We start from the raw sequence: 17,708 nt of genomic DNA on the forward strand, positions 1-17,708 counted from the left end.
TATATAATTTTTTCTACCACATGTAAAAGCTTGCAGTACAACTTTCATTGTGCAATGTAAATTAAATGATTTTGTCTGCCACAATAATGTAATATCTTTTATTTTGTCTTTTAATTATCTTTTCTCATCAAACTGATATATGAGCAACATATTGACACATGAAGTTAATTTCAATCATTATTCAGAACACAACTGATTTGATTACAATTTGCACTCGATTGACAGCTCTAGTTTACATCCAGTTGGCTGCAGCAGGGAAGTGCCACTTTTAACCGTGAGAAAGAAAACTTGCTGATGAGAGCGAGGGCAGAGCTGTGCCCTTGAGCACAACAGCAGGTCACCACCCTTTCACAGGTGAAGCACTTTGCATAATCTCCCCATTAATCACACCTCTCTGCACACAGGACACAGCAGCTCACACAGTGAATACCTATCAGACTGGAGAACATTAAGAGTTCTGAATGAAAATATCCTCTGTTGAATTAACCTGTCCAGAGAGAGAGAATTTCAAATTATCTTTATGTAACTGTTTAAGTGTGCTCGTGTAAAACCTCTTGCTCTGCGGTTGCTAGGGTGTTGGAGGTAGTTGCTATGTGGTTACATACTGGACGAGACAATATGTCCACCCTCAAGTCTATATAATATTCTGGTATCTAGATATCCTTTTATGGTCCAGTAGAGGGAAATCTGGAGCAAAAAACATCTTTTGAACCACTACCTCAAGCAAGACCATCTTTATAAACTATAAACTGCTTTGGACAGTAAAAAGTGTTCAAATAACTAGGTGAGTTTGTATATACAAGTATCATGTTTACTCCCACACACAGATGAACCATCAGTACTGTAGCTGTTCTCTTTGTAGCGGATAGAGACATTTTTGAAGTCCAGAAATCCAGAACAAAATTCCTTTTCCTTTGTTGTTGTCCAAAACAACTAACACTGCTGACAAGTAGATATTGCACGCTTAATGACTGATGAACTGGACAAAGAAAACAAACAGAGCTGTTGTTCTAATGACCAGCACTGTTTTTACTGCTCCTATCACCAAATGCTCATACAATATGATCAAAACGCTCTCTCTATCATTTCCCTTCAACAAAACACTTGGCATCTAAGTTCAATATTACACAGACCCTAAAACATGTGGACAATGTGAACCTAGTCACCCATGGGGTGTTGGAACTCTCTTCAATCCTTTTTTGAACATGCAACTGCATTCTTTTCCTCCAGTTTCTCACTATTTTTCTAATCCACCCTGACCGGCCAACAGAGCACAGGCTGGTGCTTTTAATTTCAGAACTGATCTGAAAATAGCCTCACTGTTGAGCCATATTTGAATGAGAGGGTCATCTGAATGGCTGCTTAGTGCAGGCACCAGTTCATTCTCCACTCAGCTGACTGCAAATAACACCCCACTGCTTCCAACATTGCTGCCATTAAACATGCGATCCGTCTACTTGGATAAACATAAAAGGAATAAAGTTTCAAAGTCATGTTTGATTTCTGTAAAAAAAAATTATTTCATGGATTTTTGGGATAGTAGCTTTTGACTTCCTTCCTTGGTATATCTCAGCTGTAGCAGAAGGGAATGTGTGTACAGATAAAATGAGCTTCCCCTTCCAATGAACCACCTCATTCTCACAACATGAAGCCAAACACCAGCTCTGACTCAGAGACTATAACCTAAGCTGACCTTAAAAAATATTTCTGCTGTGAAGATTACAAGGTTTGAGTCTCTTCTGTCTCACTGGATCCAGGGGGGTCTTTCAAAAAGAAAATCTGATGCCTTTGAAAAGTCAAAGAAAAATAATATACAGTTGTGTCTGTAATACATAATTCAAACATTTTGGTCCAATTTAAGCCCGATTTTGGCACAATCTGCTTGACGTAGGGTGTCGGTGGGGATTCGTAAATGACAATGCGCGTTGCGATGCAAGATTCAATCGTTTTTTCTTGTGTAGGGTGTCATAGTGGACGACAACCGATGCCACGTCTGCGACGCTTCACGATGTCACCTCAGAAAGACTAGCATGTTTAATTTTTTTCCATCATCCAAGAAGAGTTCCATCATATCTGTGACACAGGCCAATAGGAAGACAGAAGCGCCTTGATACATGCTTTCTAACAAGCTGAAATGAAAGAGAGACAATGGTATCAGTTCTGCTACTGTAGGTGGAATTTTACAAATGGAGGAAATGTTCGTGGACCTGTGGCAAAAATACTCCTGCATTTATGGATGTTTACTCGAGGGACTACTGCGACAGAGTGAAAAAATTCTTTAATGAACACCATTTTACCTCAGTTCTCTTTAACAGTCCATACTATCCTCTTCATGCAAACCAGATTTGTGTCCACTGTCAGGTTTTCTATGTTTTTTGTGCTTTTCTGATGACATGACAGGGCAAAACACGCTATTTGCTGGCCATTGTTTGCTTACGCTCATAGCACCTTCTGTCTAGTCCCACCGTATCAATAACAGCATGCATGTTGTTGAAGACTGCAAGCGATGAATGATCGAGTAGAAACGTGTAGTCTGACATGTTTCTTGTTCACAACATGAAAAGATTTTAGGAGTCAAAATCGCATAATCTTAACACAGTGACTGTCGTAATCGACAAAAAAAAAATTGTGTAGTCTGAACCAGGCTTTAGATGTAGTCATTATACAGTACTGACCCACTTTAAATGAAGTGTCTTTAACTACTATGTATTATGTATAATTTCTAGAGATATGAGCCTGTCGCCGATATATCGGTATCGGCGAATATGCTGCCGGTATGCCGCCGATATTACATTTTTTTTACAGAACATATAACGCAAATAAACTGCTTGAAATGGTGTAATTACTTAGTTTGTCCAGCAAAGCGCACTCCATTGTTTGCTACTGGCGACCTGGATGAAACACTTTAAAGCTTAAGTCTATGACGCAAATCGAGAGTACGTCTAGAGGCCCGCTTTCGAATGAGACCACCCCCGCATCGATAGACCCCGGGGTTCGGGAGTTACGGGTGGTTTAGTTCACGGTTCGGCGCCGAACAATCAAGCGATCCCGGGGGGCTACCGACGCGCGGAGGGTGGCGTTTGAGAGGGCTCCTCGAGCTGAAGGGATCCCCGGAATTTGGAGGAGATCCACCAGGGCGTTCGCGAGATAGTGACACCAGTCAACACTCTCACTTCAGTTAGGAGGTCTCTTGTTCAGGCAGCATTCAAGCGTTGTCTTATTCGACCGTAAGTGCCCTGCGAAGTGGACTTCACATGAAATTCCGCCATGATTCGGCCCCAAAAAACCCATATCAGTCGGGCTCTAATAATTTCCCCCCTTTAGAATCAATAACTCTCCTATAGCAAGAAAATGCCAATTCAAAGATGGACTCACATAATCATGTGCTATTGCATTGTAGATAGGTTGTCATATAAGCAAGAACTGTCGATCAGTTCATATTTTACATACTGTACAAATTATCTAGATATTGTGCTGGGAACAAAATAAATCTGTACTTTAAAAGGAATGTAACAAATCTAAGTTCTTAATAGGTTTTCATGAGTACGTTTACAGTTCTCTAAAATTCAGCAAACAGAACAGAACAAAATCTATACTACACTGTGATTAAACATTCTACATGGTAAATGCATTAACAGTTTATCAGAGGCCATCTAACCCTAGCCAACCACAGACATATTTCATTTTACTGGGCAAGTGGTCAAAACACTGTGCTCTGAATTAATGATTTCATACAGATCTGAAGTTCAGCCAAAATATGAGGGTTTGTAGTCATATACAGTATTTAGCCAGACGTGATCCAACATACTGTAATCGCTTAACTTATATAGTACTGAATATTGCATTTATTATTCACTAACTCGTTAAAAAGTAATATATTTGTTACTAAATTACGTTTATAACCATAATACACTCACAACTGTAGGTCTAATTTTAAAATGTTAAAATATATTTAGATAAACATCCAAATGTTATCTTTATAGCAAAATCTCTATTGGGGTGGTTTTTAAGAGGGGGAGACATCCGCCTATGGTGAAGAGGGGAGCGTTCGCACTCTTGTCCTTGTGGAAACTCAGTCTTATTACTGACTGAGCTGCCTGACATGAAGTTAGTGACAACAGATCTGCAGTGCAGACTCATGGAGTCCAGCTGTTTCAAAATGATGTTCAAATCACATTCTTGGTAGATTTATTCAATGCTGACTCTTACAAAGGCAGACTCATTTATCAGTCCAAGCCTTCTACATCATAAATGAATCATAACTAAAAATAATATTTGATAAATCAGAGATCTAGATAGTGGAAGGAAATGTCATCAAAATGAAACTCTTGATGAACAATCATAGCACTGTAACTGCTAGTTGTTAAAACAATATTTACTTTTGCCAAAGGGTGTAAGGGTGTAGAGGTAGATAAAGCCTAAACTCAGCTGAGGAGTGTTTGTGTGTTCAGCATAAGAACCTACTGTTTCATCTCAAAAGCACACACATTAACACACAAACACACAGTGTTTGGCAGCATTTTCCATCGTAGATAAGGCTCCTGCAGTGGTAAACTGGCAGTCAGCCACGATCTCTGTGCCAGACAACACACATCCTCATTTACCAGCCACACACACATCAAGACTTCAAATTCCAGTAAGTCTCACAAAGAAATCTTCTTGTGGCCTAACAAAGAAGACAAACCTCAGGGAACGCAGTTTTCAGAAAACTCATGATTTTCACACATGTATCAAGCACAATTCCATCACCAGAACAGAAGACAATTACAATAACACTGCAATTGAACTGAATGTCAGCTTTCATGAGCCACTGAAAGTAAGTCGAGAACAGATACAGCTATATCAATATATGAAGTGATATGAAGAAAGAGATACCCTGAGAGACTGAGGATGTGCAAGAGGACAGAGAGATAAAGCAGACTGTAGCTTTCCATCTCTGCAGTTAAAGCTGGCTGAAATGAAGCAAACTTTGAAATGGAAATGCAATAGAAAGTTTATTCCCTGGGGTGGATTGTGGACATGTAACACACACATAGAGATAATCTCTTTTTCTACCACACTGAGACTCTTTTCATTCAGTGATACTCAGCACATTTTTAGCACACACACTGATATCTACATAACTAGATTTTTAAATATTCAGAAAAAAATTTGAGTGGTTCTTGCAAGTCCAACCACAGCTCTAAGGTGGTTGTCAAGATGTAGCTATGCAGTTGCTAAGGTGTTGCTAAGCCCAAAGAGCCTGTTCTTATGCCGTGTGTCCACCAAAGCATTTTTTCCCTAGACTTGCATATTTTTTCAATTGTTTTCAATTGGAGCGCCGTGTCTTTTTTTAAACGCCAGCAGTTTGACGAGCACTGAGCTCTTTTTCATGTTGAGCGCTGGGCGATTGGGAGTTTTTTTCTTTTATACCACCGAGAGTTGAAGAATGTTCAGCTTTGGGTAAAACGCAGTGCTCATCACTGTCACTTTTTAGTCAGCCATCCAATCACAGTGGAGGGGCGGGACTAATACCACTCGACCAATTGTCACACATTCTGCTTGTACTACGACTGAACAACAATGGAGAAGTTCATATTTCTTGTCTCCGAGTATTCATGTCTGTACCAGATGTGATTCCTGAACTACTATGAATATTGCTTTGAAAAATAATGCTTGCAACATTTACTTCATGACCAAAATGTCTCAAATGAAAAACAAAGCACTCATACACTCTAAAAAATGCTGGGTTGTTTCAACCCAACTTTGGGTCAAATATGGACTAACCCAACTTTTGGGTTAAAAATTTAATGTAAAAATTTAACCCAACAGTTGGGTTAGTCCATATTTGACCCAAAGTTGGGTTGAAATAACCCAGCATTTTTTTAGAGTGTAGCTAGACATTTTTAGCAGAGCACCTGGCATTTTCAGCTGGCTAAAAACGCTTTTGTGGACACACAGACTTAAAGTTGCCTTTAAATGAGAATTGTTACCAATTTTTCTTTCCTATTGTCTCATATATTTAAGTGAAATAACTTACTGAAAAGGGGAAAAAAGGTAGGACGACACTTTACTTTGACTTTGATCCAGAATTGACAGGATTGTAAAAATTGGACAATGGATGGTAGATGGATAATAGTTTCATTTGAATGACATATATGGCTTAAATAGGCATGGGCTGGTATGAGATTTTGACGGTATGATAACCTTAAGCAAAATATCAGTATCACGGTATTGTCGTTACAGCTCTAAAATGTGTTATTTTTAAATGACTGGGTAAAAAAAACCTTTTCCCGCTAATATATCCGAACACAATATATTTTGTTTTTGAGCAACATAAAGAATATTAGGAACAGTAGAATTTGCTAATTTTTTCTTGGCATACCGCAGGAACGGTATAAAGAAAAATATTAGCGGTTTTGAAACCGTGAAATTTTCAAATCGCGGTATACCTTGAAACCGTCAATCGGCCCATGTCTAGGCTTAAATATGGCTTGTGTGTCTACTTTAAAGTAAACCGTGAGATTTCTTGTTATTTTATTGCCCGCAGTATGAAAAATGCAAATCTTTGTAACAAGCCATATGATTTGAGGTATCAGTCATGTTCTTGGCAAAAGAAAAAGTGCTGGGAAAGTCTACATTTACTTACTGTTAGTGGTTTGATCAAATGTCTAAACTGAAGTATAAACAACAGTAAAATGATGCTTGCTGTTTCTGGGACGTGTGTCTTGACAGCATGTGCACACAGCAGTGATGAAGAGCAATGGGATCCGGACAAGTGTGGATAAAAGCTCCATTTATCATCCAACCTACATTTACCCCCTACAGCTGCATGCTGATACTGGCCACAACTGTGAGTGAAACAGCAAAACAGAGCCAAAGACACAGGAGAGGGACAAAAAGATGCAGAACAGACAGAACAAACCAAATATATAGAGTAAAAAGAGAAAATTTAGGACATAATAGAAGACAGACAGTAATTATATCATATGGTTAAACACACAGAGAATCGATCGCTGTGACTAGTGAGCCCACACAAACAAACATACAACCCCATCCAGGATGAATGATAACACAAAACATCCACAGCACAGTGGTATGTTAGTCAGACCTGTGTCCGGATCTTCCACCCGGGTTTCCTGGTTCCCCATGCCTGCTACTCGCTGCTCCACAGAAGACACTAATCCATCAGAGCAGAGCTCCGACACGCCTGACAGGGCACGCTTGCTTTGCCGCCCGTGCGTACGAGACAAAGACAATGAGACAGAGGTGTTTGTCCTCTCCCCTCGTCCTGCCGGCTGTGAATCAGCAGCCAGACAACATTCCTGCTGACTGTCAGTCTGTCCAAGTGCAACTCTCTCAGTCGTCTACTCATTCACTTGTTCTGTCTCTCTCTCTCTCTCTCAGCTGCAGCAGGAGTGTATTCAGTGTGTTATTAGTCGTGTCTCTGTTTTGGGGGTGTGGCTTCCCTCTATCACATATCTGCTCCTCCTCCAGCTGAAGCATGAAAATTAGAGCAAGCAACTCCCTCTTTTATCTTGCACTGTCTCTCCTTTGCTTTACCTCTATCTTCAGAAATGAAGAGTATATAGGACTTGATGAGAGGAACACACTGAAATAAATGGTGGAGGAGGCTCTATTCGTCTCCTTCCACATGTGCATTTTGTCTGACCACAATCATCTGCTCTGTAGCAGAGGACACTGTGTGATAACCTGGGACACACGTGTGCAGAGCCACACCGTGTTTTTGTCATAGATTGCTGCATTATCACAGAATAGGAGATTAGAGCCCCCTAGTAAGATTGATCCTTTTCTGTTCTCAGTAGGAGGCATGAAAAGATAAATGTGTTATTTTCTTTAGCTCCTTCCCTCCCCCTCATTCTCTATTCATGTAAAATGCATATGAGTTAAACATTCATGCTAGCAAAAAAAAAACAAAAAAAACATGTCATCTTTGCCTGAATCTGTCCCTGGCTTGACAATGCAGACAGAATGCATATCTCTGCTGCTCATTTCATCTCTTTTTTTCTCTTCTCAATAACAAGTTTTAATATTATATTTTATCTCATGTAGAGTGGGGTCCAAAAGTCTGATACCACTGGTGAAAAGGTCTCTAATTTACAATGATCTAATTTAATATATTTATTTAATTACAAATTATATTATCGTCATAAACAATTGATTTAAAAGTTGAATTAAAACTCAACATTCCAGTTTTTTTGGTTTGTCTCTCGTTTGCTTTAATGACAGCAGCACTTAAGCTGAATGAACTCCTCAAGCGTTTGTCAAACCTGAAGATCATGTTCTCCAGCATGATTTGAGATGATGAAGTTCAATAGGCTCTTTGAATTAAGAAATCTGGATTCTGCACAGAAACATGAAAAATGTCACTTATAATTTAAGTAATGGCCTAGAAATATTATATGTGCAGAATATTAAATATTAATAATGTTTTAAAGGGGTCATTGGATGCATAAATTCACTTTTGTTTTTGTTTGAACATAAATGTGTGCTGGAAGTGTGTGTACACATCCACCCTATAATGATAAAAATCCACCCAGTGTTTTTTTTTTAAATCCCTATTTTAAAATCCCCTTTCTCAAATCAGGCTGTTCTGAGATTCCTGTCAGAATGACGTAGGTCTGCACAGGCCCCTCCCACGATGGTTGATTGACAAGTCCGTCTTACCTTAGACCCGCCCTGAGTGAGCTGTCATCAGTCCGCCATTGTGTCGACATTAAGCGATTGAGGTGTTTTGTTGCTGGATGTAATAATGAACAAAGCAGTCGTCATTTATTCCCGACATCTGAGGCACTAAAGACGCAGAGGATTAACGTTACTTTCGTTTTTGAAAGGAATGCGCCGATCCCTGATCGCCAATATCTGCCTAAATGCGTTTAAGTTCGCGCGAATCATTCGTGAACTGACCACAAAATTCTGCAAATGACCAATAATAATCAAGCATTCCAGAGAACCGTGTAATGTAAACTATCCTTTTATTTTCCTATTTATTGGAGTGCCTCCCCTTTACTCAAGTACAGAAGTCTTGGTTTGTTTTGTGTAGTTTTCTTAAGGAAGTGTGAATTATTAAATTTGTTAAAGGGAGTGTAAATTATTATAATATTATTTCTTATTGTTCTTTTTGTTGTTCTTTCAAATTTACTAAGGTTATATAAAGCCTCTCCACCTTCGGTAAATAGGCCCAGTTCTAATCTGCACTCCTGTAGCTCACTTACATTCACAAACAGAGGCAGAACAAAGCCTCAGTGAACTACAGCTGAGCTGATCTGTGCCCACCCAGACCTCTCACGGCCTCACCTCAATGACCGTAAATGAGCAGAGACTTAGAACTGTTAGACATGGAAGGAATGCTCCGGGTTTAATACAAGCTGAGCTCCACATTTTCTATTACCTCTAAAAATAAATGTTTGATTTGGCCCTCAGTTTATAAAAACAAACAAATAACATTTCACTGTAATGCATCTACAATGGCATTCAATTAGGCAAGGCATTCTAAGGGGTTTACAAACAGAGTGTGCATATAATTTTTTTAAAGCAAATATATTAATGTTCAGTACAAAAATGTGCATGATTGAAGTATTATTTTATAGGTAGGACTATTAGTCTAGGAATTTGTAAAACAGATTGTTATGGCATGCCCCATTCTGGTATTCTTCTATGTGTAAAGTATTCTCCGGTTTTAATGCAAATGTTTAGTATATGCATACTGCTAAACATATTGCCTTTCAAAGTTATACTCTATTTGATAGCGTGTGCAAACACGTCACTGACACATGTGAACTAGAAAGTTCAATCATTGTCCAGTGTCTGCAGTATTTCTCCCCACAAGTTATGACTGCTAAAATGTCTTTGTACACATGTACGAACAAGCTGAGAACATTAAAGAACATTCCCGAGTAAAGCTGTTCTGAGCGGAGCGAGCTGATGAACGGTCCACACTGCACAGCTGAAACATAGCTCGGTTTAGTTTCGCTTTCATTTCGTTTGCCGTTTGATGTTTCTCAAATGCAACAGAAATGGCAGCGCTTATTAGTTGGACAACGCGGTGGTCGCGCCAGTGCCGCACCGGCAGAAAAAACACCTTATTACACCCCTTATTTACACTGCACTGATCGCGGCCACTCTAGTCAATGCTCTAGACGCCTCAACGTTTCGCCTATTTTTGAGGTAAGAGTGTGCGCTCGAATATGCTCTAGAACCGCTCTCGTGATACTTTGATGTCATAGACCATTCAGACTGCGCAGCGCTGCTTCAAGTTGAACACACCTATTGGGTTTGTGGTGTTGTTGTTGTGCGCGCTAGGGAACGTAAATGCGCCATACGTCATCGCGTCGCTATATCATTGATATGACACTTTTTTGTCATGTAAAAATGTATACCTGTGTTATCGTGGATGGTATGATATGGCACAACCCTATCTGCCAGCTCAGAAACGCAGCGCTGCTTCAAGTCGAACACACCTATTGGGTTTGTAGTGTTGTTGTTGTGCGCGCTGGGGAACGTAAATGTGCCATATGTCATTGCGTCGCTATATCATTGATATCGCGATATGACACTTTTTTTATCATGTAAAAATTTATACCGGTATTATCGTGGACGGTATGATATGGCACACCCCTACATGTGAGGGACGTTTTATTATGGATGCACGCACTTTATTTCACGTATTCTGAACTGTTGACAACAAACAACCGCTTACCCCCATTGAAAGGCTTAGAGGGGCCAGGACAATTTTTAATATAACTCCGATTGGATTCGTCTGAAAGAAGAAAGTCACATACACCTAGGATGCTTTGAGGGTGAGTAAAACACAGGTTAATTTTCATTTATGGGTGAACTAACCCTTTAATATTTAAAGGCAATCTGTATGGTTTGCAGTATGGAAGCAATCAGGGAACACCTTGAAGGCAAAAGTTCTGATTAACTCTTTAGCCTATTAGGCTAAATAGACAACACAAGATAAAGATGAAAAAATGTCAAAAAATATTAGCTTGCAATGCATAGAGTTGCTAGGAGTATAAAACGATTTTACAGGCATCGCAAGCAACTCTGCTTTCAGTCAAGTTTTCATGCTGTAAATTTTAAATTACAATTTGCTACCTACATTTCTAGAAAGAAATTGATCAATTTAATGCATCCTTGTTAAATATTTCTTAACAATTTCTTTCTAACAAAAAAGAAAAATCTTTTGAACAGTAGTATTTTTACAGAATTTATTTTGCAAAGCGGCAACACTGCCCACATTCGAGAGAGATTACCATGGCAGCTCTGCCTAATTAACCATCAACGTCAGCTGAGCCAGATTGTGAATCTGAACTCCTGTAAACTGACAGTGTGGAACAGGGTGACAATGCACTATTCACACGTATTCTAAATCCACAACACTGAGTCATACAGTTAATACGTCTCACAATGACATAAGCGCTATTACATCCAGCCTAACTGTCCACATAAGCACCCAGTCTCTATATGGTAACTGATCACAGCATCAAAGATATTTGTGAAGTGTTGTGTATTGGAAACTGAATAAATGTGAGTGTTAATTAACGAGACAGAATGACATTTGACCTTAAGCAAAATGTTGTCCACTAACACATGCATAGATGTTATTTATAGAAGAGCGACCATGTGCCTCTCTCTTCATTTCTCTTTGGAGACCTAACAGCAAAGGAAAGTTTCATTTAAATATTGATGAGGCCCTGTTATGGCTGGCTAAGGTGATGTGAGTTGTCAAATACTGTAGCAGTGGCTGATAAGGATTCTTAATGCCTGCTTCAAACTTTATTTGGCAATTCATAACTATTTTACATTTTGACGAATTTGTGGCTAATTCATGTGAATCTTATTTGAACATTTTTGTATGATCTAATGTCCCACTAAGGGTTATGTGTAGGGATGGAACTTATCCCTACAAAAATTATACTTTTCCATCCACATTCATGTAAAGCTGACAACTCCAAAAGTAGTTACCTTTTCTCAAGAGTTTGGGCTGACATTTTAAAGTGTAATTTATGTAGTATGTGCAAATGTTTACAGTGTGCGTTTCTTATTAGAGGTCGACCGATAGTGGATTTTGCCGATACCGATAGCTAGGTTGGACCACACTGGCCGATACCGATTAATTAACCGATTGTTTTAAAATTGATACTTGCGAGTGATTTACTCGCAATGTAGAGGGTTGATGCATATGGATATTGTATGTATACTCTCACACTTTAACTGCCTATATTCTTGAACACTTGATGATTATTTAATCAAAATAAAAGCGCAGCGCTGAGTCTAGGAGAACTCACCGGTATCACACTCTGGACGCGTTGCGTTCAACTCGAGCAGCGGTCTAAAACGGTTTATTTAATCACCAAACAGACACAAGTTTACTTCAAGAATGAACAATTTGGCATAGATGAGTTTGAAGTTCGGTGTCATGGATTTTTGCCGATAAACGATAGTTCCAGCAATCAACTATCGGTGCCGATTAATCGGCAAAACCGATACATCGGTCGACCTCTATTTCTTATGATCTCTATTTACTATTTATTTTACTGCTATTAACTATTAAATGTTCAGAAATATCCAAAATAATACCAATCAAATGAATAAACCTTTTTTTAAATATTATATACTATATAAGTTAACGTCAACTTTAAATGAAGTAAATAAGCATGGTTCAACAGCTATTTTCTTGTGTCATTTGTTTAAATGCAAAATCTCAGTTTCATATGTGTCCAGTTTAGCTTCTTAAGGGCAGCTGATATGCATCACGGTATTTAATAATGAAAGAAATGCATATAAGAACTGCACACCAAATAGTCATGGCATTCATTGGTTAGCAGCTATCAGTTACTGAATCGTTCGGGTTTAATAAATGCAAACATGACACATACAGTTAAAGCACACCAACAGACAGAACAGAAGCCCAGAAGCTAAAAAAATCCAATTTAGGCTCTGTTACCTGAGTGCTCATAAACTGTAAGAGAAAATATGACAATATTACAACATTAAAATGAAAGATGACATGCTGACACCATGCCAAATATTTAGCAAACAGTTCTGATGTTGACATCATATAGCCTGCATAAGAGTGGTCATTTAAGAGCAGTTCATGACCGCTATAAATTGTAATAATATTTCACAATACTATTGTTTTTACTGTATTTTGCTAAAGTAAATGCAGCTTGGGTGAACATAAGAAACTTCTTTCCGCCCGCTCCTTTTTTTTAATACCCATAAATCATAAAAAAAAAATACCAATCTTTTAAACTGTTTTGTATTTCAGGTAAAGAATATAGGAATGTTTTAAAAATGATGGGCCACAGAAGATTCTTTTATTCCACATAAATGACATGAGGGTGATGTGAATAATGGCACAATTTGAGGATTTAGGTGAACTATTTCACCTACATTACTAGTCATTTTGTCTAGTATGTAACCATGATGATATCAATTATATTCTATCTATTCTATTTTTCATGTCCTCATTCACCTCACTAATTGAGCACATTAGCACCTCCTTTGCCTACAGATAAAACAGCCAGTCGAGCATCACATGAAGTACAAAGAATTCTGCTACACCCTGGCACTGGTATTGTACCATAGAGCCAGCCAGGCAGCATTCCTGTTCAACACAATGTCTAGCTTGCATCTTTTTTTCCATGTGTGGGAATGTCGACGAAAGAGGAATTATTAATATCAGATTCCATCAGTCCAGTCCAACAAGTTAAATATGCCATCGACCCTAACAATGTTCAAAGAGAACACATGCACTCTACAAAGACACAGTGCCTCATCACATTTCTCAAATACAATCCAATTAGAAGCGAATTAAACCCTTTTTATGGTTCTGTTTCCATAATCTAATACTGGAGAAAAATCATGTTTTCCATATTATATCAGCTTTGGATTCTGTTTATTTCAGCTGAGCACACAAATCATCTACCTTATTCTTCTAGTACAGTCCAAGTCCAATGAGTGTGATCTTTTTTAAATATTGAAGTGCCAGCACCTGCATACAACAGAGCCTGTCCATAAACCAAAAGATACATTAAAAAGGAACTCGGAGTCAGAACTAATGCATCGTAGAACAGGAAATGAATCAAAGGGATCTTCATTATCAGAAAACAGTGTCCTGGTGCCCTCTAGAGGTGATCATCTGCACTCACAAAAGCAGTGCAGTGATTTTATTATTAGAGTACATCTACTGTGTGTAAATATAATTATTGTGAAAAATGGACATTTGAAATATAAAGTATTCAATCCAAACAATACTTCCCATATTAATTAAGATATAAATTAAGAGGTTAAATAAGCATTATTTAAGTAATTGCTGAGTAATTTTATGACTGCACACTATTAGGAAATCTTGCATGACTGTTTTAGTTTTATGAGATTGTAAGATATAAAATCCTACTTGAAGCGCTGCGTGGTCTATTGTCTGAAAGCTCAGAGATGGCTCCTGTGGTGACGGTCTTCTTTATGCGGGACACTGCAGCCACTGAACCCAGAACAGGTTTAGCCAGAGCATCATCACTGCTCGCTCTTTTTATCTATGCACAAAAACATCAGCACTGTCAGTGAATCAGCTGAGAATCTAATTTCTGATTAAATATAATACTTAATACTTTGTGAAATGAAATTATTACAAATAGAGTTTTGTGACTTTTAATCCATGTCTGTTATCTCAGAGGCCATCTATGAAATTATCTTTTAGCATCATTCGTGCATTTATAATGTACAGTTGTCTAGGATAATGAATCGATATATAGTACCTACTTCTGACCAGCAACAGCAAAGGCAATGCAATGACAACCTCTTTGGATCAGAATAAATAACATGACATTATTCTGGACTCAAAACAGTGAATTTAGCCAAAAGGTGACAAGTTTGCAATTCTGCCAAATATTTATAAATATGTAAAATATTGACATTTCACATATGAGGATGATGAGGAATATATTGTAATTTTAACTGGCCCTATGTACAGTACATGTGTACATCTTTGGGCATCACATCTTGCAGTTTATTTAGTGTTTTACACCACTTTTGTTCTGCATTCTGTTGTTTTTTTGTCAGTGTCCCATCACTCCCGCCACTCATCCATTCCACTGGCTTATTAGATTAGTGTTACAGCTCACCTTGCTGAGTCGCAGATCAGAGGCAATGGTGCTGGACGATCTAGAGGTCTTCATCCCGATGTTGCTGGAGTATGAGCTTTGGGAGCTGTTGGCAGACAGCTTTGCACGCTCCGGGGCTCCCATCCTGGGCAGTGCCGCCTTGGCAGTGCCGCCTTTCAACATGGTCTTCTCAGTTCACAACTCTCACTACTTGTTCAGCAGACAAAGCAACAAGAGGAAGCAGAGGTTCAGAGTTAGATGGTTGAGTTCAGATTATAGCACAGGAAATAGTTGAATCCTAATGGGATTGCTGAATACAAACACTTAAAACAATCTAAATTCATCAGAATCAGAACAACCATTGTTCATTATAACACACAAATTCTATGTATTCTTGCATGTTTGTTTAATAAATATTTTGGCTTGCCTGGTTATAAAGCAGTCATCTTTTAATAAGAGTGTACCCAACCCAGACCAGACAAAAACTGAAAAGAAAACAAAAAAATTTTTTTTTTTTGCTTATATCTTAGGGTGTGCATTGATTTGGATTTGTAATTAATGGAAGTTTTTATAAAACTATTCAAATATTTTATTCTAAAATAAAATTATTTTACTGTAAAATTACCATTGTCTGTAAGAATCTGTGCATATGGGACTACTTGCTCATGGAGGAAAAAATAGAGAGTGATTTCAAGTTGGTATTAAAATTTCACAGTACCGGACCAGACCATGGTTTATTTATTTCCAGGATTCAATGTAGTGCTAATTAAATCATTCAGAATTCTGCAAGTTTTCAATCCAAAAAAAGTGAAAAAAGATCAGCAAAGAAATCGTCTCAGGTTACTTATGTAACCATGGTTCCCTAAGTAGGGAACGAGACACTGCGTCCTCTAGGGGCCGCTATGGGGAACGCCTCGTCGTGACCCGTGTCTGAAGCTCGAAGTTCCCATGAAAGGGAACTGCAAGGAATACCCTTCCAGGAAGATGCAGGATTGTTCAACAGATATCTTCTTAATGCAAGTGAAAGTGGGGCAATTTAGAAGGAGAGAGATAAGGAAGAGAGAGAGAGAACGTGAAAGAGACACAACCTAAAGATAAATCTGAAGAAGGTTCCTGTGACTAAACATGTCCTATTATTAAGTAATCTAGTAATCAAACGCCCCTATCAGAGACCCAACATCCTAAATGCAGAGTGCAGGTCTCACCCTAGAAGATCTCTAAAACTATTAATGCACAGAGACTGAGTGACTCAAAGTGAATGCAGGAAATATTAGTGAACAAAGCAGAGGTAATGTGAGAGGAGTGGACAGGTGGCCATTGACTGAAAGAGACATGAGTGCTCTTCAAAACAGAGGGTGAGGGAGCTAATGTATTTTGTAGAGAGCTGAGCATTTACCCTTGTGGGTTGCTCTCACTGATTTGAATGATGGTGGGGTGCAAATGTACACAGGCCCAACCATTAACAACGTCCCAAGAGATATGTAATGATAAATATATGAACAGCAGAACCTTACCAGTAAGAAAGACTTCAGTTGCTCCACCTTTCACTCTCTCTGTTCTTGTCTTCCCATTAACAAACAGCAATAAATAGCCTAATATTCAAGTATAACTTGAACTATTTGTCTCACTGTAGGGTGTACTGAGGGTTACTATAATGACTAGGGGTGTAACGATTCACTCGTTTTCTCGATGCATCGATTACAAACCCTGATGATGCAATGCATAATTTTTTTGTGTCATTTTTTTTTCTGGACTCCTTTTTAATGGTTAAATTAAATTTTATTAATCAAAAAGCATGTCTAATTAATTAAAATCATGAAACTTAAACAATTTAACATCAATTTATTAAAAGTTTAACAAAAATTACATGTTTAGGGCCCTATGAAATGTTTTATTTTTTTCCAACCTTATGTTTTATTGTTACCAAATTCTGATTTAGCATGTCTAATTATTTGAAAGCATAAAAACAAGTTTAATTTATTCTTACAATAGCCTTATGATTTTTTTGCTCAGAAATTCTGTGTTGTGTATTTACATTAAGGCATAAAATATTCATTTAATCTATCTTTTAAGTAAGGAAAATTAAATTTTATTTTTTGGAAAATAAAGGTAATTTAATATTACAATTAAAACATTGAAGAAATATTGTATGATTATTCCTTAAAAATAAGGTTTTAATAATTTTAGTAGTAGTAGTAGCAGCCTGTTACGTACATTCTACTGAACAATAGTAATATATTTATGCCAATCCCTTCAAGTTAAACCGAACTTTTATTTTGACGGGTTGCCGTGTATACCTTTACATTTCTGTGTGTATATGATACGAGGATAGTTTTATTTAAATGAAACGGTCAAATACTCATGAAGTGACTCTCAGAGCAGTTCTGGAGATGTTGTTCATGTATTTATGTTCTAATTTAGTGAGACGGCAGATGCTAAAATCACCGGAAGCATCACACGCGCTTCAGTAAAAGTGGTAAACAAAACCGCACGTCTGCGCCATTCATTAACACAGAGACACGAAGAATTCATATTCAAATAGTCATTTTGCGGCTTAATATTTACAAATACTAGTGGGAGTGTGCTCACTTGTGTGTG

The 17,708-nt window shown here is 38.0% G+C and overlaps 1 protein-coding gene across 1 annotated transcript in view; it reads right to left on the minus strand.

The window, feature by feature from the left end:
• specc1 (sperm antigen with calponin homology and coiled-coil domains 1) overlaps positions 1 to 17,708 on the minus strand; it is a 174,123-nt gene that overhangs the window by 97,615 nt on the left and 58,800 nt on the right. Inside the window, exons 2-3 of the mRNA XM_016455778.1 lie at positions 15,132 to 15,326; positions 14,408 to 14,543 (exon numbers count right to left, since the gene is read on the minus strand). Coding sequence (XP_016311264.1) covers positions 14,408 to 14,543; positions 15,132 to 15,293 — 298 coding nt within the window. The 5' untranslated portion in view covers positions 15,294 to 15,326. The remainder of the gene's footprint in view (positions 1 to 14,407; positions 14,544 to 15,131; positions 15,327 to 17,708) is intronic.

This window comes from Sinocyclocheilus anshuiensis, unplaced genomic scaffold (assembly GCF_001515605.1).
Source record: "Sinocyclocheilus anshuiensis isolate Anshui unplaced genomic scaffold, SAMN03320099.WGS_v1.1 scaffold399, whole genome shotgun sequence".
In the NCBI taxonomy this organism is placed as follows: domain Eukaryota; kingdom Metazoa; phylum Chordata; class Actinopteri; order Cypriniformes; family Cyprinidae; genus Sinocyclocheilus; species Sinocyclocheilus anshuiensis.